This window comes from Neolamprologus multifasciatus, chromosome 17, assembly GCF_963576455.1.
Source record: "Neolamprologus multifasciatus chromosome 17, fNeoMul1.2, whole genome shotgun sequence".
In the NCBI taxonomy this organism is placed as follows: Eukaryota; Metazoa; Chordata; class Actinopteri; order Cichliformes; family Cichlidae; genus Neolamprologus; species Neolamprologus multifasciatus.
In genome coordinates this window covers 18,077,385-18,102,782 of record NC_140455.1, presented here as the reverse complement: position 1 = coordinate 18,102,782, position 25,398 = coordinate 18,077,385, and the positions used below count along the sequence as shown (strand labels likewise).

The window sequence follows — 25,398 nt, the reverse complement described above, 5'->3', positions numbered from 1 at the left end:
TCACTCTCATTCAGGCTGTGGACTTTACCTCTGACAACATGACTGTTCATGTTGTACAAGCTGTCCAGAGAGAATATGCCAGTTCTCTGGATGCAGATGAAGCTGTAGAGAAAAATATCTGGTTTGTTGTAACTCAGCTGTTTGACTGCATGTGGGAGTCATCTTCAAGACTTTGAGGAGTTTCAACAGTAAAGCAAAGGTTTGGGAGCAAAAGAAGACAACTTTGGAGGACTGAAACAAAAATATTCTTCATTACATTCAACAAAACATAAAATGATATCTGAATTTAGGTATGGATTTATGTGTTTATCAATATTTAAATTTAAATGATGTAGTCTTCCAATTGATTTCTTCAAATCTGAATTTCATTTAGGCATTGATAAATTATTTTTTTGGTCCTGCTATATTATTGTTAATAATAATAATGATAATAATAATAATAATAATAATAATAATAATAATAATAATAATAATAATAATAAATTAGCCTTTTTTTATATAATTTATTTGCTTTTTTTTATTACTGGCAGTTTTGGTCCAACACAGAGTTGTTCACAATGCACATGGTAATAAAGTTGAGTTTTTTGTGTAATTTGTTATGAAAACTGAGCCTTTGGTTTGAAACAATGCACCAAAATTACAGGGAAAAACTGTCATAAAGTGGAGTGATCTGAACACTGGCTGAACAGCTAGCTTTGGTCTGAAATGGATCGAGGTAATTAGAGGCAATGTAAATGATAGTCAACCTGAACACAGAGAGAAGTCAAACCCTGGCAGTGTTCAACCAAATTACGAGCAGCTGTAGTGGAACAACAAGCAACCATTTTTCCTCACCGGCTGCTTTAAAAAACAGATTTTCTCCTGCGTTGATGATGATGACAGCAGCCTGCTGTGATTCACTCAGGTATCACATATATGGATGCACACGCCCCAGCATGGATGGAGAAAGAGTTAAACAGTTAGACTGAATGAAAGCGGAACAAGAGATTAAAATGTGGTGAAAGGAGGGAATAAAATAGGATCAAGAGGAGGACGAGAGGACTTTGAGAAAAAGAGAAGAATGGAATAAAAGTAAAAAAGACTCGTGGCAACATGAAGGGACTGTGCTTCAACCTAATTAGACTGCAAATTTGTTTTTAACGTTTGTTTTAACGTACGCCACTGGAAACCCCTCTTAACCCAATGTTGTAGCCTTCCATTTAATGGGACCTTCCCCTCCTAGGAAATGTGTCTGCAGGTCGGGCTGAAGCCGCCAGCAATGACTAATCAGCGTGGAAGGTGATGGCATGGTTATGTCAACGTAGATTTTCCGCTGAAGCATAAATTGGACATTAATGACATCTTCTCATTTCTTTTTACTTTGTTAGTTTCCTTGCATTTTTTTCTCCTGTTTTTGTCAAATTCAGTCACTTTAATTTTAAACTGTGTAATTTTAAAACTGTGTATGTACTGTATATTCTGTGTATTTATTATCTCACTCTTATTGCCTGTTTATGCCCTGTCCTCATCTTCAACGTCATGCAGCTCTGTTGTATCTTAATTGCTCCTTGGGGATAAATAAAGTCTTCTGATTCTGAAATAATCTGTTGTGCATCTCCCATGTTATATTCTTGTTATTTGTCTTTTATTTTAAATATCGGCATATTTTTTGACTTCATCATTTTTTGTGGTCTTATGTTGGTCCTCCGTACACCATTCCTATGACTGGTCTCATAAAATAATGTTTAAAGCCTACATTGTTCCACAATTTAGAGAATACTAGTCTCACAATAAGACGTAAAATTATTATGCCTACTTTTGGCTTGTGGCCTTTATCAGGATCATCATAACACATGTGGGCTTTGAACCACATGACCACATGCCAAAAGGCGTGTACTCCGTTCACTGATATGTGGCTGTACACGATTTGCATGTGCTTTAGAACTGTGGTCATGCGCATCGTTCCTATTTTATGACACATTTCTTAATAAAGACTGCAACTTGAATGCATTGGTCTAGCAATTAATTTTCCCTTCAGATCTTTTTTCTCTTAACTTTGAAAGCAGGTGAAGTCAAAGCAACAACAACCTACTCTGCTTCTTAAGATTACTGGACTTGGAGGACTGCACTCCAACTGTGCAGTCCTCCAAAATGCCAACAGCACTCAAGCCAATGGCGAAGACTTGATATGTAAACTGAATGTCGGTTGGTTGACAGTTTGGTTTGAACAGGAAAGGAGAAATCAGTGAAGTTTATAAGAGAGAGGAAGAAGCGTTGGGAAAAAAAATCACACCACACAATAGAGGACAGTTTTCCTTGTTTTCAAAATTGCCTTTAATTCATAACAGAAAAAGTCTTTGTGTCGTCGGACATCTCTCTTCTCTGTGGCAGTCTGCAACACCAACAGAAACAGCACCAGCAGTGACATAGTTACAACAATGAGACATTGGTCTGTGGATTATTAAGTGAGAGGCCTCAGGAAGCTGTGGTTAGTCTCCTGTGTGGTACAGGCTCACAGTCACAGTCTTGTTGTTTTAGCCATAGTTTTCAACATGTCATATTTTAATTTAAAGGTTGGTAGTTCGAGCCGCCACTCATCTTGACTTTATTCCTCTAGTCTGCAAGCCAAAGCCTGCTTGGGGAGGATATTGAAACCCACTAAAACAAAAAGATGCATTCCTCAGTTACTGGGCTCTGTTAGTCCTGCATGTGCAGATCAAAAGAGTTGTATGAATGTGTGTGAGCTTTGTAAAGTGCTTTCTGGTGCTGTATAAAGCACTTCCATTTACTTGTCGATGTTGAGGTGTTTCCTTTCATTTTTACTGGCATTCATAATTGCTGATATCTCATTCTTTATGTTTATTTACCGCTAAACATCAGCTACGTTGCCAGTGACCTGTTAAGGGTTGTATTACCTTCACATTTAGCTCTTTATATGGAACTCATACATGTTTGGCATTTCCCAAATGAAAGTGGTTCACTGGTGAAGTCATCTTCTATAATCTTTACAATTTTTTTTCCTGGTAATAATCCTTTTAATCCTTTTTCTTTTCATAGCTACTTGGCAGTAACTCAGTTCAGTCCTATCCATGCCCGGAAGGCCTTCCCCTGCTTTGATGAACCTGTCTACAAGGCCACATTCTCCCTCACCCTCCGCCATGACCCACAGTACACCTCGCTGTCCAACATGCCGGTGGAGAGCAGCTCGCTGTCGGATGAGGACGGCTGGTTGACCAATCACTTTGCCCGGACGCCTCGCATGTCCACATACTACTTGGCCTGGGCTGTTTGCAACTTCACCTACAGAGAGACGCAGACGGACAGCGGCGTGACGGTCAGTCCCAACACACAAATAAACACTGACCACTACTGCTGTTGATGCTGTATTAGCCTGTTGAGGAAGTTATATCTCTTCTAGTGATGGCTTATTTTCAGAAAGCATGAGGTTTGTAACACAACTCACAGACTCACAGCTACAGGCGTAAAAAATTGAACGAAGAGAGCAGAAGCACAAACGAGCTCATCTAAAGGTAAACACGTCTAATAAACACAATAAATAGACACGAGACTAAATTCATGGAGTCAAAATAACAATCTCATGATCCGAATTGAAATATCTCTTTTCACAGAGCGTGGGAATTAAGCTTTTGTGGTGCTCTAATTTATTTTTTTAAAAACATTTCTGCTGTGATCTTGACTTAATGGTCTCATTATGTACCAAATACCAAATGTTGTTGATTCGGTGGCAGCCCCTTTCTTCTTTTCTTCTGTCATTGCTGCTCTGTTTTCTTCTGGGACTTGTGTTTGTCTTGAGGCTGAGAGAAAAAACTCTTATGATGAAACCTGTGTGTATAAAACATGAAATACAGCAGTCTGTTTTCTCAACATAATGTCACATTTTAGCTCCCCGTTCATCTCCAGACTAAGTTTCATATCATTGAATCCTAATCTCTGGAGTTAAGACACTAAATATGAGCACAACCGTTTTCTTCAGACAGTAATTGGCATAATGAAGTCCTGATTTGGGAGTACGGGTTTTATATTTCAGTGTACCCAGAGAAAAGGAGGACAGAATATCACTTTTGAATTCAACATAATTAAGGCAGTTTACCAGTGATGTTAGTGCCAATATGTATCATAATCATGCTCATGCAAATAAATAAACTGCTATCTAAATGTGGTTATGAAGATATCTGTGAGACTATAGAATGTTTGGTGGTAACCCTACCCTACCTGAGCCTATCATTTGGAAAAAGTCAAAGTGGAAAAGTGGAAATGGCCACATTTTGTGTGTTTCTTTTTTATCTTGTGCATTTTCACTGGTTTGACTTTATTTGGTTTTGTCTTAATTAGTTTCAGCTGTGTCTTGTTACCTTGGTATTTTCACTGTTAGCTTGTGTACAGTGATGAACATATCCAGTTTGTCTTTTGTCTGAGCATCTGTTTACCTGCACTCACATAGACCTCACATTCGGATCCTATACTGAAAAAAAGTGAAAATGTCAGTTAAAATTGTTTTTTATTCTTTGTTCTCCAGTCACCAAGTCTTGGGATAAAATTTTAATAAACCAAAAAATTCACAGCATTGCGGCTGCTATCATATTCAACAACCAGTACCAACTTAGGCCAAATGTGTCTCTGATGTTTAAACATGTTTAAACATTTTAACTTCCATAAACATGGAGTCGCCTTTATTCATGTTGACCAGCACCAACTCCGTCAATCTGCTTCATGTCATAGACTGAATGTGGATGGTGTAGTCTGGGGTCAAGCTGAAAGTAAATGATTGTGACATTAGCTGGTGCCGTTTGCTTTAAGCTCTGCCATTTTGTCATGTGAAACGTATCTAGGACTTGACCAAATCTTGTAGTTTAAAGTATTGTTGCTTAATCTTAGGTCTACATATCATGAAGGTGCCATAAAGTGAGTCCTTTGTGGTCTGCTATATCAGGCAGTGCAGCTGGCAGTAAATCTCCATCTTTAACAATGACAGCACCTGATGCATTGTCGTCTTCTCTGCCTTATTTTTATTCCAAATTTTAAGTTTGCTTAGAGATTATTGCTCAAACACAAAATGTCTTAGATTGAAGACACAGGAGCTGTGAACCAAGAGATATGCAAGTATGTAGTAAGCAGACAGTTTTTGGCTTTTTTAGATAATATTGACATTATTGTAACCATAATTATCCACACACGGAGTGGGTTATAGTTAGCAATATATCGTAATCAAAATCTGTGGAATTTAAAGATTAGGACATTTCTATATAATGACAATCGCTCGAATTATTAAAAAAAACAAACAACCAAAACACTCCATCAGTGCTTTAACACACAAAGGTCAAGTTCTTTTCAAACATACATAATGAAAACCTGCAGTGAGTTAGAGTACTGCTGCAGCTGATCTGGCCTCCACAGTCACTCAGTCTTAATCCAAATGTCATGGTTTGGGACGAGTTGGATGGCAAAGTGAAGGAAAAGCAGCCAACAAGCAGGGGCAATTCCAGGTTTGTTTGCTTTTTAAACGGTGGCTTACAGGGGATCAAGAACCAGTCACGGCTGGCCTGTGGGAAATCAGAAAAATTCAATCAGAAATAAAGACAGCATTGAAAATTGGCTTAAGGAACACTGCACTCTCCTCTGTCCTGCTACAGGTAACATGGAAGCAGAGCATAACAGCAGAAGAGGCATTTAGATCCTGTACTGAAGAAAAGCAGCAATACTCAATGTCATTATTGCATCAGTCGTTGATTCATGAATGAGTAAGCTGCTTCTGTTTCAAAGCTGGAGCTTGTTTTATTACTTTTTGTACTAATCCCGGTTATGTCAATATATATCATATCCCAAAATGTTAGATTTGTATCAAATATTATTATTTTAAATTATTTGCAATACCAGTTATCGAACATGTCAAGCATGTCTAAGGAGTACAAAGTATAAGATTAGCATTAGTACTACTAATTTAAAATTGTGAATTGTCATATTAAGTTATATAAGAATTAGTAATAACTTTGTCACAGGTTTTTCAACTTTTAGCTGAGTGTGATGTCATAGAAAGGATAATTCTTATGTGGACATCTCTGGTGTGCTTCATTGACCTGCGATTCAAATCTTCTGTTTACAGAGGAGCAGGCAATCAGGAGAAAGTTGTGGTGGATTATTTTGAAATATGACTCATTCCAAGCTACCCTGACTCCATGGTGATTAAATGTAACTGTACTACAGTGCGGCACTTGAGTAAATGCAGTAGTTACTTTCAAGCATTCTTGCTTTCCATGTTCTTATCCAGTAGCATTGGGCTGACAGGCTGACAATACTGCAGCCTAGTAGCTTTGGGAGGACCCCAGGGGGCAATTATACTTGAAGGGGGAGGTTCCACTGCTTTAGACACTCCTCTGCCAAGAGCTCAGCATGTGTTGGAGTCTCTTCAAGACTGTTGGAGAAACTCCAGGAGAGAATCTCATGGAGCTGGTTGAGAGACTGAGGAGTGTGCAGAGCTTTTCTAAACCAAATAAGAAACCTACAATTTAAAACCAATTTCCAGTTATTAACATGTTTGTCCTTTGAAGATATTTCTATATTTTTTTCCATATTTTATTCACTTCACTATTGATCCACAATGCAGAAATTGGTTAAAAATGAGGGAAAACTCTTCAGCAGGTCTGTCAGGACTTTACATGACTGGTAGTGTATGTAAATTTATTTGGAAAAACTAATAGTAATCATCTATAAATAAATGTATAATAGCAAAAAGACCTAGTTTTGTTGCTGGGCCTTGCTCTGCTGATGTTGCTGTGATGCGTTTTCATCTCTACACCGTAAAAAAAAATCCTAAAATAACAGTAATATTCCGGCAGCTGGGGCGCCAAAATAATACCATAAAATAACAGAAAATAACTTTCTCATGAAAATACGGTTATTTTCAGTAATGACAATACAGTTTGTTGCCCTAATTTTACATGGGATTTTGCCTTTTTCAAGTGCTTTTAAACATTAAATTAGGAACATTTTAATGTGATTAAATAATGAAATTACCTATAAACAAGGTCAAGGCAATATGAATAATAATACTTAAATGTACAGAAATATACAGTTAACAGTTGGTTTAAATAAGAATGGATTACATTCATATTGCACTTTTTGAGACCCTCAAAGCGCTTTACAATTCCACTTTATAATTCCCCTCTGGCCATCACCAGTAGGCGGTAGGTGAAGAGTCTTGCCCAAGGACACAACGACCGAGACTGTCCGAGCCAGGGTTCGAACCAGCAACCTTCTGATTACAAGGCGAACTGATGTAAAAAAAGTTTATAAGAATCATTTTATATATTTTTCCATAGCATTACATTTGAATTTAACAGTTCAATCTTTCAAATAACGGACAAATATTTGTGAAATCATGATACATGTGTGAATGTATTTTAACAGTCTAAATATGCATATGTACAGACAAATACATTTAAAAAACAAGAAAATTATGTAAATTTAATGATATTCTAGAAGAACAGTACAAAACTGTAAAATACACAGTAAAATACTTTTATATTACATTTTTTTTTTACAGTGTAGAGCCACAGTGCTAATAGCTAGAGTACTTCTTTCAGCAACAAAATACACAAGCTCCTTCTTACCTTGATATAATGAGGCAATAATGTCATCATGGTTGACGTTAACAGACTTTGTCATGTTGATAAAATGATACTTTAAACATGCTGTCGCAAGACAACAATGCTTAATATCTCAAGCTAATGCTGTGGTTAAATCGCTGTATCAGGACTGCTGGGTTAAAATCATTTACTCTAAAGTCTAAATATAGAGACAACAGTTTAATATCCGAATATGATGTAATTAAGTCGGATTGAAACATTTATCTAGGGATGACATGGTAATTAAGATGTGAACTTCAGATACCATTTTGGTGTCTTGAGATAACAGATAATTAGCTTGCTTCCTTACAGGTCGACATGGTTTTATTACATTCTTATTCCTCATTGGAGTTGTGTCAATATAGCTCAATGTGTTAGGAGGCCAGTGGACCAAATCTGAGACACACGTGAACAATCTGTGGCTGCCAAATGTGGGTACATGGACTCCCTGAGCTTCTCCAACATCAATCCCACTTTCCTGCAATGTCGATTTTCAACAAACAGCAAATATTTGTGCAGGAAATCATAGAGCAGAATGTTTTGTAATCCTCTTATTTGTGAACTATGTTGCCATTAGAAAACTCCTTTAAGGCTTCAATGCAACGTAATTTATTATTCATGTGTGGCTCATACAAATTATTACTTTTTTTTAATTTTACCTGAAAATATATTAGGACCATGTACAGTACTGTGCAAAAGTCACCCTTCATGTAACATGTGTAAACATATGTGGAAAGGCAAAAGAGAGCCAAAATTTGGTATACCCACCTTCATTCTTCAGCACAGCCTGAACTGTCTTAGGCAGACTTCTTTAAAATTTCTTTAAGTAGTCTTCGGGAATATTTCTCCAGGATTCTTAAAGGACATTCAAAGCTCTTCTGGTTTTTATCCTTTTGCTCCACTGCCTGTCAAGATGATCACACACTGCTTCAGTAATGTTAAAGTCCATGCTCTGGGGAGGCCAATCCATGACTGATAGTGTTACATTTGTGACTTTTCGACTAGCACCTACTTGGGTTGACTCCACTCAACCACCTCAATATAGCTGTGTGGCCCAAAGTCCTGTGAGATTATTTGTATGCAACATAAATAACACAACAATGTATACCTGCTGCCAAACCAATGGTACGTGGCAGCACCTCATTATTGAACCACAGTGTTGGTTTCTGTGCAGCGATTTCTCTCTTTGCCAGGATTCAGTTTGGATTTTTCTGAAGGTGTCATTCTCCTGACTCATCGAATGATCCCCACTGACTGTCCAGTTGGTGGCATGCAGTCTGTTGATGTCACATTTTTGTCTCAGATTGTTTGGAGCCCCCGGGCGAGTAGGTACTAAAAAAGTACCTGGTACCAGATACTACAGCCTAGTAATCCCTAAAAACAAGTCGAGTCAAGTCGAGTTGAGCTGAGGACCTGCTAGTGGAGAAGGGTTAATTACATGTTCTTATACCAGGCATTGTCAGTGTTTGGTATCATTTTCATGCTGTATTGCATGGTGGATCAAAATCTGACTGTGCATTTCTACATTTATGATTCAATCCACATCCAAGTAAGCTAAGCACATTCCAAGTTGTGCTTTAAAAAAATCATCCTGAGTTATAAAAACTTGAGCCAGATTTGAGCCAGTATCGGAACCAAGAACAAGACCAGTGACTGTAGCCAAATGTTGTGGCTGAGCCTAGAGAGAGTCCACCTACAGGTCTGTGTCTCCAGCTACTTTTGCAGTTTGGTTCCTGAGCTTTAGTGTTTATCATGTCTATCCTGTTTCTGCTTTGAAAGTCAAATCTGGATTTGCCTGTTATCCCGTCATCCTGTAACAGCCATAACATTTAAAACAGAAATATGCACATGCACATGTCCATGTTCTTATGCAAGGACAAATACATGCACGACCTTGTTTCTCATCCTCCTTCTTTTTCCTCTCCTCCAATCATCACTCTATCAGTGTAATTACAGCTCATCCATCTCGTCTGCCAGAAACTCAAGGACAGCACTCCAACTCTCTCTCTCTCTCTCTCTCACACACACACACACACACACACACACACACACACTCTCTCTCTCTCTCTCTCCCTCATACGGACACACACACACACACGCACACACACACACTCTCTCTCTCTCTCTCTCTCTCTCTCCCTCATACGGACACACACACACACACACACACACACACACACACTCACTCTCTCTCTCTCTCTCTCTCTCTCTCTCTCCCTCATACGGACACACACACACACACACACACGCTCCGCCTGTGTCATCTTGTTACTGCAAGAGAATTTTGGTGAAATGCTGTTTTAATGACAAATCCTATCTGGGTCATTTATAACCATCACCAGCCTCCAACACTGTGTGTGTATAAGAGTGTGTTTTGTGTGTAGAGTGATGTTAGGGAGAATCAGTCAGGCTTGTCTTAGTCTTTGTAATGAATAAATTTATCTTTATTTTTGTACTTTCCTTTTTTGCTCACCAAAAGCACTAAATATAGATACATTATTTCATATTCATCAGAAGCAGATAAAGGAAAACAAAGGCTGTTCACGTATCCCATGCACTTCTTCATGCACCTACCTTCAGGAGGTCTTTATCGTAGCAAATGTTCATGATGTGGCCCTGCTGGCTGAGGTCCTGGAGTTTGTTGCAATGAATGCTAGATATGATAAATGAGAAGACTCCGCCTCCAGGCACCCTCAGTCTAATGGAACAAGAGCAAGTGGACCCTCACCAACTATCACAGTAATTGTTCAGAAGTAGAGCCTTTGGCTAGGGGTGTACCTAATGAAAGCCCTTTCACCAACCCCTAAAATTGTACGGGAGGCCAAACTGTTCCAAAACTCCACTCATCCAGGTGGAGAGATTGTGCAGTCCAGTCAGCAGTGCACAGCTATGCAAATCAGAAATAACTAGGCTTTTATTTTCAAGAATTTAGTATTTCTTATTGTTATTTTCACTATTGCATTAAATGACAGTGATAATACATTATAACTCTATTTCTACAAAAACAAACAAATATAAAAAACTAAACCTGTAACTTAACACCATCATATTTAATAAAAATGAACAGTGTGCACAGTTCTTATGTGCAGCAACCCGACCCTCCATGCATTGCTTTGGCTGCCAAAAATTTTGATTGCCATCCTCCGGAGTCTGCCCCAACATTTTATTTATCAACTATTAGTAGAAATTATATGCAAGAGAAGAAGGTCTGAACCCCTCTTTTCTGGGGAAAAATATTATTTCGAATTAATAATCACCATAACATTTAAAATGCAAAATTGTGATTATGTGAGACATCGTTCAAAAGTCCATAAGGCAAAAGTAAACAGAACTCAGTGAAACAGGGAACACACAAGGACAGGATAACAGACATGCTGACAAAGGTCGGATGGAAACTGGGACTATGTACACACACAGACACATTGATGGCAATGAAGTGAAGAGGAAACAGGTGGTGAATGAGGAACACCTGAAACTAATTAAGCTAAATGATACAAAGGAAGTAATATCAAATGAATAACACAGGAGCCTACAATAGTAATCAAAACTAAAGATCAAGGTTAAGAATGAAAAGCAAACTAAAAACTCTAAAAAGCAAAAAACTCAAAAGCCACAGATCACACTAGAACGCAGAGTCCAGTTTGTTAGCTACAGTATTTTCCCCCACCACTCAGTCATGTGCTTCAGTGTGGCTGTCATATCATGGGGCAATCATGTCTCGTTAGAACATACTCAGCTTTCCACTAAAGGCCTGTACATGCTTTCTGTTAAACTCTAACTCTGTCAGAAAACTTTATTAGAAAACAACTGAGAGATGATTGAAGGAAATTTGATTATAGCGGATTTAAAGGATTGTGAAGTTTTTACTTGTTTAAAGCTTAATTTAAATCAAGTTTTCCCAATTGTCTTGGAAATCACTGCCAACAGAATATTATTTACTTTGCCAATTGCATTCATCCTTTGTATTCTCTCGTACATCCTTGTAAATAAAACGGCTCATGATTTAGCAGATTTGCTGCTTTCGGTTCAGTCACATCAATGTTTATGGACATATTTTTATTTAATTCTAATGTACTTTGTTTTTTTTAATGTCAGCATGACTTTAAAGTTGATACAAAGAGACTCTTTCTTTTTTATTTGTTTCCCTTGTGTCTCTCAGCCATAGATGGAAAGTCTGTTGATTTTAGGCTAACAGTTGTGGAGCCGTTACTGCCTAAAATTGTGGGCGCTTAACAAGTGGAAATTTAAAACATAGCCTCAGGCTTCAGTGGTTAAAGCACAAAAGGTGAGGGAGATGAACAGAGCAACTCTATGCTGCTGCTATGCTACCATCCCAGTGGACATGACAGTGCTGTTGGAGATATGGTGGACCTGAGACTCAAATGATGCTTGTGACATGATGGGTTAAATAATTCAACATCATACAATGCATGCAACTTTATTAATCTCACCAGGGACTTTTTGTTTGGAGCAGCTGGTAGTTGCACAAATCACAGTAGCACAAACAAACACATAAGTGCAACATTACAGACAGATGGGAGTGTTTTGGCTTCAGTGTCAGCTTTTCTTTTCTTTTCTTTTCTTTAACCATATTTCAGGCAGAATTTGTTTGGATCTGGAGTTGTGTGTCAACATACTCATTCCCCTGATTCTCGCATTGGCTTCCAAATATATAAAAGTCAGGCTTTACCTGTCAGGGAATCTGTGGATCTTTCATTATCGCAAAATACATAACCAAAATGAATCCATATTGATATCTAGGTATCGATCACAACTGATCAGTAAGTCGGTGTATCCTTGAAGGGAATACAAACTGCTCTGTCCTAGGATACTGATGGTTCAGGTCCTGTGCCCACCAGTCTCTTAGTGTGGACTTAATCTCTTTGTCTCTAAATCCTCAATGCCAAGAATAAAAAAGAAACTAAGGTGTACTGGAATAATAACGTTAGACTGTGAAAATCAGTGCACAACAAAAATCATTTTACATTAAGTTTTTTGTTTTCTTCATAATCATAATTTAAAATAAGATTCTATTTATGACTCAGCCTGAATGGTATTACGGCAAGTCCTGTGTGCATGTGGTGTGACATCAGCTGCACTCCTGTGTGATCCTACACACAGAATACAATCTAAATATGAATGCACGCGTGAGGATGTTCTTCCACCCATAGAGACTTTTTTTTTTTTGGTTGGGTGAGATACATTTACTACATCTTTGTAAAATGTGATTTTGGAACTGATCTCTTCCTCAACAGTCATATGGTACAGTCTCACTGATGCACACACACTTGCAAATGACATCTGCAGCTCACTGAGAATCAAATTCCAATTATACCAAACAAAAAATTAAATTATAAAATAAGAATCAGTGAAAACCTGTTGTACATCAGTGGAAAGAAGGAACAATTAGGCAGTTAATTATGATTCAATGATGGGAATAATGGCACACAAGCTCTGGTCAGGAAACTGTGAAGAAGAAAATGGGCTCAGCAGTCGTGATGATGAAATACCTCCATTTTCCCCATCTTTAAATATTGAATGTTTTTTCTTTCCTTGAACGTATGCACGCTGTTACACCAAGATAATTCGCGAAGACTCCATCACATCAGCTGCCAAAATCATCCCGAACACTGTGGAAGGACAGATTTCAGATTAAGAGTGAGATTGTCTTCCTTGAATGATACGTTTTTAAAAAAACAAAAAAAAAAAACAGGATATGGTTCTATTTACAGACAATGAATGTGCTGGGCATGAAATACATCCAGGAAGCAGCACAGCATATTTTTATATTTACAAACAGTTGCTGTCTATGCTCTCTATGTCTGTGTTACAGCATCGCTCTCATATTAAAACCCTTGTTTGAGCCTGAAGGCAGTGGAGAGGCTGCTGTCTGTTTGCAGAGCAGCTTCTTCTGACAGAAACATTAATCCTCGGATCCCTCCATCCTCCTCCACTAAAACCTCCAAAAGGAACAGCTTTATATGACAAAAACATCCCTCTGTCCCCTTCATAAGTGATAAAACAGCTTCATCTGACAGAGACATTCGTTCTTCCTACCTCCTCAAAACTGCAGAAAGAAAAAGAAGGCATCTGAAGGAGCGCTGGACTGAGAGCAAGAATTGTTATTCTGTGTATAAATGATGCAATTCCAAGTGCTACATCATAAAATGCAGACAGGAGCTTAACAGAGCTCGAATCTTCAAGTGAACTGTTCTGTTTAAGCTTCCAGGCTTGCAGCAGCAGTAAGAACCTGTTAATGACCGTTAATTGACCGATGAGGATAAACCAAATGTTTCCTGAGGCGGTGTTACTCTAAGAATGCTCAAGATCACTTTCCACTTTTTATTGAAGAACTTGAGTAAAATAATTAATATGTCATGTAAGTGACACCGTCAGGACACCACAAATTTTAGTGTATTAAATTTGTGGTGTCCTGCAGTTCAGTTTCATACAATGCCTTGATCTTTTTATTATTTTATGATAAGTATCCCATTTTTTTCTTTAAAGTGAAACCACATGGACATTAAAAAATGTAATAAGAATTACTGTAGCAACTATTCCAGATTTTAGTTGTGCCCAAGGAGTTGCCGGAGTGACCAAACTATTTGGCCTCTAGTGATTTGTCACAAAAAAAGTATATTGATACATCAGTTTTTGTGCCACCAAATATAAATGCTGAGCTCGTGCTGGCCAGCCCAATGAAAATTGGCTCCACCACTGGTCAATTAGCAATCCCACCTTGGCAAAGTGTTCCTCTGTGGCTGTCCAGCTCCTATTATAGAGGAGCTGTACAATAACATTTCTTTTTAGCCCCTAATCACATTATTGTTTGGCAAATGGAGGTCTTAATTCATAGACCAACTGTGTTAGCAGCTGCTGTGCCAAGTACAAAGACACTGCCTAACCAAAAGCCCCATTTTATGTTTCTCACACATAGCTGCTGGTAGCATTAGCAAGCCTGATTAGCAGCAGCATAAAATGCATTAACAAGATTTATACTGCAGTGGCAGTAAAAATAATGATGCTATATTCAGGACTTAACCAGATTTTTTAGAGCCTACAAACAGAACCATAAATAGGCGCAAGCAGCAGGGCTATGGCTATTTACTGACACGCTGTCATAGACTCGCATACTAAGTAATGGGTCAGAAAATTATGACCCTCAGCTTAGCATCCAGTTGATGCTTAAAAACTAAAGTGAGCAGAAAACACTTGAAGGAGCCGTTATGGTCATAAAAAATCAGTGTGAAGCAAATTCTCTCAGTAAGCTCTTAAAAGAAAGGATCCCATCTTCCAGACCATCTGAGCAGCACAAACAGATCCGTTAGGCTGGGCCACTTCCAGGCTTCTTTGTCACACAAAATTCCTCTTCTTTCTTCACCTACTTCAAAAACAGCTGTTTGTCTTTGTGCTGCATTGTAGTATGGCATAATGTGCCTCTGTAAGAATCTCTGTTCCTGTAATGAGACACTTTCCCTTCAGGGAGGATTAAAGCCTGACAGAAAACAAACAAACAAACAAAACAGTGTGATGACCCACTGCGAGCAGACCCCGGTTCAATAAAACCTCCATCTTTCAGCCATTTAGCTCGTTATTCCTCCATTTTCTGTCATTTCACCCACTGGCAGCGCTATAAAGCAAAGCCTTTTGGTGTTTATCTACCACCTAATCACTGCTGGAATCTGAATGGGATTGTTCAGCAAGAACCAAACAAAAAGCTCAAGACACTGAAGGTCTGTCACTTGAAGATTACAAAATGCATTTTGGGCATTATGGCTGACAGAATTGATCAAAAGTAATGACCACAAATATATTAAAAATATTTTTAATGGCATAATAAAGGTCATCAATATTGCATAAGCATGGCTTCACGTTATAGTAGTATTCTAATTAAAGTTTATGTAAGTCTTCCATATTGATGCCATTACATTAATGTTATAAATAATAGATGTTGATGTTAATGGTCTCTGCAAATGCTCTGTAATGCTGATCTCCTAATTCTGTATCGTAATACTCTGATGACTATAATCATAATGAAGACATTGTTAACATGCTCTTATATTATACCAACGAAAATATAAGAGTGAAATGTGGAAATCTAAATAGAAATCAATGGGAGAATTCCTAAATGGCAAAGCTACCGGCTGTGCTGACCGTTACGAGCCAGAAAACAAACCCGTCTCATCGCCAGCTTCTCACTGTGACCCATGCTGGGTGTAAAACATTACAAAGTAATGAATTAAACCTAATATATAGTTCGTAAACTTTGACGGGACTTGACTCTTGTTTTTAGTTTGAAAGTCTTGTTGATTGTTGTGAAGATTTTTTTATCTTTATGTGATGAGTTGGGAGAGGTGATGTGTTGTGGAAGCGTATGAGCCAATGTTGTTCTTGCACTGATGCATATTCACTGTTTTTGTGTGTGACTTCCTCCCCTGCTTAATTTGTAAGTTTGCACACTTTCAAAGAGCTAAGCAGTCTCTAATTCAGTGGTAGCTTCGGTTTAATAGAGAGAGATAAAATTTAAACCAATAAAATCCACAAAATAAATATTACATAAAAGTTATGAATTATTTTGTATGTCACTGAGTGAAAAAGTATTTGATCCCCAAGCAAAACATGACTTGATAGAAAAAAAAACATGTTGGCAAGCACAGCAGTATAACATTTCTTCTATTTGGTCACAAGGTTTGCACACTGCTCACAAGGGGTTTGGGTCCACTTTTTACAGAAACTCTCTAAATACTCAACAACCAAACTCAACAGCTTCAGCTCCCTCCACAAATTTTCTATAGGACTAAGATGTGGAGACTGGCCAGGCCACTACATTGTCTTAATGTGCTCATTTTTCAGCCTCTCCTTTTTTTTGTCTTGGTGGTTTAATTTGGATCATTGTCATGCTGGAAGACCCATCTTCAGTGTTCTGGCTGATTGAAGGAGGTTCTTCCTAGATTTCACAGTCCATCACTCTGTTCATTGGCCACACCATGCAGTGAAGTCATCCTGTACCCATTAGGGTATTAACAAGCTTAACAGTTGTCACCTTCTCACCAGGCTTCTCAGGTCTTAAAGCCCATTCCAGCCTTGTGCAGGTCTATAATCTTGTCCCTGACAGCCTTTGACAGCTCTTTGGTGTCGCTCTCGAGAGGTTGACATGGAAGAAACTGATACTGTGGACAGGTGTGCTTTATACATACAATGACTTGAGATCAGGAGTAATAATCATTGATTGACTTATTGTGTGGTTCTGTTTGGGTTGTAGAAGGTGAAATACTTATTTTACACAGTGACACACAAAGGAATTTATAACTTTCTTTTGCAGTGTGTTTTTTTTCCTGAATTTTTTTGATTGATAATCGTTGTCTCTCCATTAAAAAGAAACTACCAAAAATTAGTGACTGCTCATTTCTTTGTAAGTGAGCAAGTCTACTTTTCATAACAGCGTTTCCCTAACATAGCATTTGTGATGTTTGTTCAGCAAAGGTTGAAAGAGCATAGAAAAGTGTTTGTAGGCATGTGTGTGAATGAGGGATGTTCTAAAAGGCACGTTGAGTGCTCCAGTAGAGTAGAAAGTGCTATATAAGATATGATGCTATATAAGAACCAGTCCATTTACCTATCATGGGATAAGCAGAGATTTTAATCACATCAGCTCTCTGGATTGAGGCATTAATGGAGCTTTAATGTTGTGCCACTTAATGTTGTAGGTCTATATGAGTAGTAAAATAAAATTTTATGGGCAAAACTAATTTTAAACAATATGTTGGAGCAAACCAACCAAACTTTAAATGGTTTCTCTCAGGTTTGATGAGTGATTCCATCATGCAATTTTTATGCTATGCTAATCACTGTGATTTAAAATAACATTCTCCCACCTTATTTACCTGGGAACCCAAAAGGAATGCCCAGAGGTGTTTCCAAGATGGTGCCAAGATGGCTGCCAAATGGCAAGAATAAAACATGCAGTTTTGTCTGAGTGCACACACAACGTGTCAGCTGATAGTAGAGCATTGCACTTCAGGTGGTGCCATGGTTACCCAAACCACAGATGGCAAAGCAAGACTGCCACCCAAGGGCAAGAACACATTGGACTAAATCAAGTCTGAGTTTGTTTTGTTTTTGCTTTTCCCAAAGCCACCTTGACCAAACTTCATCTGAAGCAAACATGTTGTAAATCAGTGTTAATTCTTTCAAAATAGTGATTTATGTTTAAAGGGTTAGTATTCAGAAATATATCCTCCAAGATAGGAGTTGGCACTCAAAGGCCCACAGCACACTCCTCTGCAGCATAAAGCTCCACTGTTGTCCAAACACTATTAAACACATCCATGAGTGACTGTTGCTATGGGTAATATGTTCCTTTATCACTGTGAACATACTGCCTATGGTCTGTTTTGACTGTGTTGAGGAATTTATGCAAGAGCAGGTATTTCTCATACGAATTAATCTCCCAGGAGGTAAAGATGTAAAATACCTGTAATATAGAGACATGTAGTATGGAAATTAGGGAGAGCATAGCCATCCCCATTCTCATGTTAATTCTCCTACAGGGAGTTCCTCTTCCTACATATCCTCACCATTCCAGGTAAAGGAAAACAATGAGGTTCTCCTTAAGGCCTCAACAGTGACAAAGCAGACGATGGTTTCTGTGATTGTGTTCCCAAAAGGTTCCGCTTTAATGAACCTCAAATACAGAAATCTGAAAAACCCCAAAACAGCCTGTAAAAAGTCAGCAAAAAAGGCATTATCTGCAGATTTTCTTAAGAGCCATTTATTGCAGAAAATTACTGTAAAGTCTTGTTTATTGGTCACACTCTGATAGATAAATGTCACATTAACATGCTGCAATAAAGAAACATTGCATGAATTCTAATTATGTTTAAAGCTTTGTAATGTTAGGACTATGAAATAATGTTTTTTGTAACAAAAAGTAATGTTACATTCTTCCAATAACACAGTAATGAAACCGCTTTAGGAGTACACAGGCAGACGTTTTCTCCTTTATGATTAAACACATTGGTAGGAAAAAAAAAGAAAATTTGGGGTGTCCGTCTGCCATAGACTTCTGTAATAATATTAAATGTCACATTTACATTCAATAGTGATAATAAAGGTCACATTAATGTCCAGCAGTGCTAATATACTGCAGGTCAGATTAATGTTTTTAATGAAAACAGGCTTCTATAAAATTCAGTTTTTGTGTGGCATCATTTACTTTAACTAAAGTTTAATAATATGGATTTAAATGCATACAGCTCATACAGTTATGCATTTAAGGGACAGAGCTTTACTGTGGACAAAATCGCTGGTTTTGTGTGTAACAGAGGTGCTGCTTTGTAATGAGCCATTTAACTAAAAAAATTCTGATGGATTGTCAAATGCAGCTGACGAGCCAGTACTCCAGTAAGCCAGTAAGAAATGAATCTGTAGTTTTAAACCCTTTTATTTTTATTTCTATACTTGCATTGAGAAAGAAGACAGATGGATGTAGATTGACATGGATGCTCTACATCCAGGTGGGCAGTGGTTTCACTAAACCTTTGGACAGTTATCCTAGGGAAGATGCCAACTGGTTTGTCAGTGTGACTAAAAACAATGAATGTTCATACATAGATCGACATTGCAGACATTCTTCGTACAAATTCAACAGTTTAGCAATGCTGCATTTACCTGAATTTCAGAAGCATTTCCACCAGAACAACTGTCAACCCTGGCAAATGGGAGTTATTGTCATCATTTAATGTTGCACTCTGATAAGATGTTGTGATCTCAGTAAGCAGCTGTACAGTTTCTCTTCTGGTTCCGCAATGTTCACACAGACAGCTTGAGAACCATGAGTGGCTAAAACGGAGAAAGTTTGATGGCTAGACATTTTTTTCCTCTAGAAGTAAAGCCAGCAGGTGTTACGATAGTATTCTGGTGGCTGTTAAGTCTTTACATCTTGAAGGTCTGCTAGGAGTACCCCAAGAAAGTTTTTTTTTTTTTTTTAAACTAAACTGCACTCTGTTCATGTCACATTTCCCAATTGACTCAGCTCGTTTGGAACCCCCCAAAACAGTACCAGGTACTACCACCTAATAGACACCACTAAAAAACAAGTCGAGCTTAGCTGAGTGGGTACAAAAGGAAAAGAGGCATTACACATCAAAGAGGCCAAGTAAACTTGCATAGACACTGAGCTACCTGGGTGATCCTAGAATGTGTGCACAAAGGTGATAAGTTTAAAACTAGACATATGTTTTACAGATATGATGCATATAGGATATGAGCTATGAAGCAGTGAGAGCTGTCTAGCTTTCTCTTCCTTTTCTTCTGCTCCTCCAGCCAAGAATCATCTTTGTTTTATTTTATCAGCATTAAGATGGAGACTGTTATCCTTGCTTTGGCTCTGCAGCTGTCTCGCTTCATCAAAGCGGCAGCTTCAGCAAAAGCAATGGTATGATTGGACAGATGTGTGGCGCGTGGCTCACGGGTCAGTGGTGTTTGTTACAGAGGGAGTAGTGACTCTCTGAGGCCCGTTGAGTTCAAAGTCAAGGACCCAATGACGGCGGGAGGAGAGTGCCTTAGTATATGCGGTGGTGCATCCTCTCGGCGCTCGTATCAGTTGCTAAACCATCCATCAAATTACTGTGGCAACTGAGCGTCCACCACCCCATCCATCATCCAAGGGCGACAGATGGAGCATCAGAAAGCAGCGAGAGATGTCACGGTCGAGCGAAGAGATAACAAGGGGTGAAGGGAGGAGGGAAAGAAGAGAGAAGGAGGAGGAGAAAAGCAGCGGAGAAGCATTGAAGGGACTTGGGGGGGAAAAAGCACTGGGAACGGTAAAAGGGTGCATTTATGTGCTTGTTCTGTGCTTGTACTCCCCAAAGTCTGGATATTATTCAGCGTTGAGCAGAAAGGAAAAAGTCACAGAGGCTCTTCTGCTCACTTTTCTCAGGTTGATTGACTGCTTGACTGACTGTCTAATGTTGTGGTTTCCTGCAGAGAATAAAATGATGTTTTCGAGTTGTTTGCCTGTCTGCCTGACCAGGTGCTTTAAAACCGTTCAAGTATCTTGAGAGGGATCTTGTTCCTACTGCTGCAGACTGAGTCTGTTTGTGTCATGTGATGCTGTTGCACTGATGTATTAACCCCTTTTAGGACTTGTAGATGCATATTTCAATGGGTAGCTGTTAAAACATCCTGTTACATATTTCTTAGTATTTCTCCAGAATTGTGTGTGATAAAATGTATACTTATTACTGGAGTAAATTGTAATGCAGAAATTGGACCAGCCAGTCTTTCATCAATAGCATCCACCATCAGCACCTCAAAGCTTCTCTGTTTAAGGCTTTATTGTGTTGTTGACAGTATGCCATGGTTTATGGGAATGGAGCATTGGTAATGGAGGGGTAATTGGTTATGGGATGGATCAGGAATTCCCTGGTATTCCCACTGGTTGACTGGCAGCTTGTTTTGACCTTTCTATCTATTTCAGGCACTTGGTTTGGATCCCTTCTTAGTTTTTTATGTCCCCATTTGAGCTTTCGACATTTGGCTGGTTTACCTGACGTTTACCTTCGTCTTTCCTGTATTGTTTGCCAAAAAACAGCTAAATCTGTATGCCTTCTCTAGCCAGCTTCACTTTGAACTTTGCCTTTTTCCCCTGTATCTGACTTTCATGTGAAACCATTACAGCAGGTATCTCTGTGGCACCAGCTGCCTACAACAAAAGACAGTATCTGACACCCCGTGAGTGACATGAGGCTGTAATATCACATTGAAAAAATTAATTCACACACACACACACACACACACACACACACACACACACAAAAGGTTTGCTGATTTGCAAACTTCTCCAGCATAGTAAAGTCCTGCGATGGGCTGACTGATTACAAATTTCAGCCCTTTTTAAGTCTGATGGAGAAAAATCTCTGTTACTCTCTGGAACATCACTGAACATTTTCTGAAAGGAAGAAGTAAAGAGACTTTTTACATTCCTGGAAGTTTGCAGACATTAAACAGTCCTGAACCTGGTTTAGCTCACTAGCTGCTAGCTTATATTTAAAGGAACAGTAGAGAGGCTGTTCCTTTAAATATGACATAAAATAATCTATTAATTATAATGCATGTTTAATGAGGCACAGTCCAAGATTGGGGCATTAGCTGAATCTGGTAATTTCAGTCCTCTTCCATTATGTTCCAGACTCTGAATGGTTTGTTAACAGTTGCAGGGAAGTTATTGTAATACCTGTTTATACATATCTAAAACTGAGTCCTGAGAACATGACGCAACACAGAGCTGAGATCTTTATTTCCTTTGAATGCAAAGGAGCAGGGTTACATATAGCCAGCTATTATTAGAGACAGAGCTTCCATTCTAATTGCAGTTGTTTGAGAACTTCTCTATGTTTGATCATATTTTAATAAGAAGCCTTGGTGTTTTTGATCTGCTCCAGTTTGCTGTGATAATTTGCTGCTGCTGCGCTTTGCTGTTAATCTGTTTTACATTAAAAGCTTCCCACCAGTTCAGGAGGAATAATCCCTTCACCTCCTCAAAAGGATTTTACTGTGGAATATTTGCAGAAAGTGTTGTTTTCACTGACAGTGGTTTAATTCAAGCAGCAAAGTAGATTCCACCGGACTTAAATGATGAATGGAAATGGTATCTCAGTGAAAAAGAAAAGCTCAGAGCAGCAGAGTGGGCTGGATTGGAAGACTCTGTTATTGCACTGATGGGAAATAAGATATATACATTATGCTGAACTGAATGTGAATTTAACATGCCCAGTGCTAAATTCTTAAGAGATGATAACGTTAATGAGTTGTCCAGGCAACTTTGGTCCAGAACAAAATATCCTAGAAACTATTTTGCCTTGCCATTTTTGCTTAAAGCATTCAGGAGGATGAAACTTGCTAGAGTTTACACACAAAGAACCAGCAGATATATGTTCATATATGTGCTGAAGTTAAGAGCTCCTGATGAGGTACAAGTGTGCTTTAACAGCTGAGAGTGAGATAAAAGGTGAGATCAGTGAAGATCCTAAAATGGACTTGAGTTCAGTCTGAATCTTTCTGATTCTGGCGAAGATTTTTTTGTGGAAGCTGGCGTAGATAATTGATGGTCATCAGGTGAAGTCAGCCAGAATCTAGCAGGACCTGGAGCTCAGTCACTCTTCAATGCTCACCCACACATTGGCCTGACTCCAGCCTGACCCATAACAAAGAAGAGAAACAGAAAAATCTATTTGGAGCTAACATAAGGAGTATAAAACAGCAGTGATCTGAACTTGTGTGCTCAAACGTGTTTGTATCGTTTGGAGGCGTGAAAGAGATGATTTGTGCAAGCTGTTAAACAGGGCACAACAATAATCTAGCACAAATGCACAAATGCATCAATATTATTTTTTAGTTCAGCTGAGGAGACCATCAGAATTGTTCCTTAAAGAAAAGATACAGAGTTAAAGCCCAGAAAAGAATCAGATATTGCACCTAGATGTGGAATGCTGGACTTCACAGATAAACAAAAGAAACAAGAGTCTGACTGATTTTTAGGATATAGGTGAGGAGGCGCTATAATCATGTGTATCACAATCTCCTAATTACAGGCTAATTGTAGGGAGAAAACCTCTGCTGCAAGCTCCGGGATGCTTTTACCTCTTTCTCCAGAGAAGCAGAAGCTGCCACTCACCCTGTGCTGCAATACTTTAGAATCACATTGACAAACTGGGATCATATCCATCACTTACAAAAAAGTTTTTGTTTGCTGCTGGCTGCTCCCTTTTTATAGTTTTATCTAGTTTTCTTTTCGATGATATGAAGTCTTATTTAAACTTGAACATCAGATTTTTGAGATGCATATCATGGATGTTTTGACACTTTTTGCTGTCAATGTAATAAATCACACATATCGCACAATGTCTGAATTTAAAATGTTTCCCACTAAGGAAGACGGTACCAAAGATTATTTAAAGCAAATTTCTGTCAGTTTAGCTCGAAAGAAAATCAGGTTAGCGTGCTCAAAAAATTTTGTGCCACTTGCTTTTGCACTTATGCTGCATATCTGGCTCTTTAAGAACGTCATGCACCCATCATGCTCAGTTTAAATTTCGCACAATATTGGTATCCTGCACAAACACTTTCAATGCTGCTGATTCTCTTGGTCTCAGTTTCCTTTTTAAATCATCGTCAAGCATCAGTTTGTAGATTTCAGGACAAAAACACCCACCTTACATTAGCTTCACTTCTCTGAAGACCAAACTTATTTCTTAAATTCTGAAACACATCGCCGTTTCTGTCCAGTCATCCTCGTTTTCCAACATCTGAGATATCAAATGTATTTTCTTTTAAACAGTGGGATTGGAGTAGGGGAGGAAATGTGAGGACCAAAGGAATATCTGGAGGCACGTGAACCATGACACCCACTGATCTCTACTGGCTCTGTGAGAGACTAGTCTGATATCTTTGGACCCATTGCTGTGGATTTAGGTACAGGTGTTCATGCCTCACTCAGGATAACCTGTAATAATATTTTTTGATCACAGAAAGTATGTCAACCTTATTTATAGCCATATAAACCACAAAATAGAACACACAACTCCAGTACAGTCTCAGAGTAGTTTATGAAATGATCACAAAGTTGATATTGTTTTTTTCACTGTTCGTGGTCACAAATTGTGGGTCTGCCTGTTTTCAGATTAGGAGGTAGGAGGCTGTGGCACAAGTCAGTCTACTCTTTCTTGGCTTGAAATATACTTTGAGCTGAAATACATTGGCTGTGCTGTCTGGCAGTTAACCTCTTAAGCCCCAACGCCCCCTGATACGGGGGATAAAGGCAGGAGATCAGTTAGGCTTGGGGCTTAAGAGGTTAAAACTGACATTTCATGTGCATGGACACAAAAGAATCATATTTCTCCTAATTCAACAATTACCATCAGGCTGAGATGAGTGTTAGTAACGGTCCCATCATCCTGACTTCAGGGTTTGTATTAATTTTGCACATGTTTGAAAGCTAAATCTTAAATTAAGATAGTGAACAACACAAGTGGCAAGCAACAGCCTCTGCAGCTGAAAAATCTCTGTGCCTTTTGGGGCATTTTTAATGCGGTTATCTGGAAATAACACACACATTCATGCTTGGTTAATTGTACTGACTGTACGAAGTCTTAGTGAAATTCCATTACTTAGCAGTCTGCGGATGTAGCTGGTTAACAAAGTTTGCTAGTGGTATCTCACAATGATGGTCACTTCTGGCTCCAAAGAAAAAAAATCCTCCAAAATGTACCAAATAAACAAAGATGGTGGCATCCATGACGCTAACGCTGAGTCTTCAAAGCTGTAACATGAGGATGTTTGAAGCCTTCCTGGCCTGAGGCCTGGTTCGCTGAGCAGAGCTTCGCTACACTCTCTTGTTTCCTTCTTTTCTTGCCCACAGAGTGTATCTCCGTATGTTACATCACAGTTTCCCAAATACATGGTCCATTTCCCCTCGAGTTGTTGACTTCCGAGGAAGTAAAATCCCTCGCACCCTCACTTATTTATGGGCCCGCTGGTTTGCTGATGTAGGTTTGATTTTATTAGGCATGAGCGTCAGCTGTAGCTCTCACAAAACGGGATGGGATGGGATAAAAAGAACGCTGCAGCAGCCGCCAAAGAGACTGATTGCATTTGGTTTGAGTTATTTGATTGAAGACGCTTTCCTTTAGGCAGCATGTATCAGGGCTGAAAATGAAATATTCCTCATGTTTATATTTTATCACCTCATTATTCAGGCTTAGAAAATGGCAGGTTG

At 38.7% G+C, this 25,398-nt stretch overlaps 1 protein-coding gene and 1 long non-coding RNA gene across 3 annotated transcripts in view; both read left to right on the top strand.

The window, feature by feature from the left end:
• LOC146499253 (thyrotropin-releasing hormone-degrading ectoenzyme-like) overlaps positions 1-25,398 on the top strand; it is a 263,625-nt gene that overhangs the window by 48,263 nt on the left and 189,964 nt on the right. For both annotated transcript variants that reach the window (XM_085138114.1, XM_085138113.1), the window contains exon 3: positions 3,037-3,313. In XM_085138114.1, coding sequence (XP_084994240.1) covers positions 3,037-3,313 — 277 coding nt within the window. The remainder of the gene's footprint in view (positions 1-3,036; positions 3,314-25,398) is intronic.
• LOC146499255 (uncharacterized) lies at positions 3,320-25,228 on the top strand. The gene is made up of 2 exons (XR_014870248.1): positions 3,320-24,397; positions 24,474-25,228. It is a non-coding gene; the product is annotated as an uncharacterized LOC146499255 (long non-coding RNA).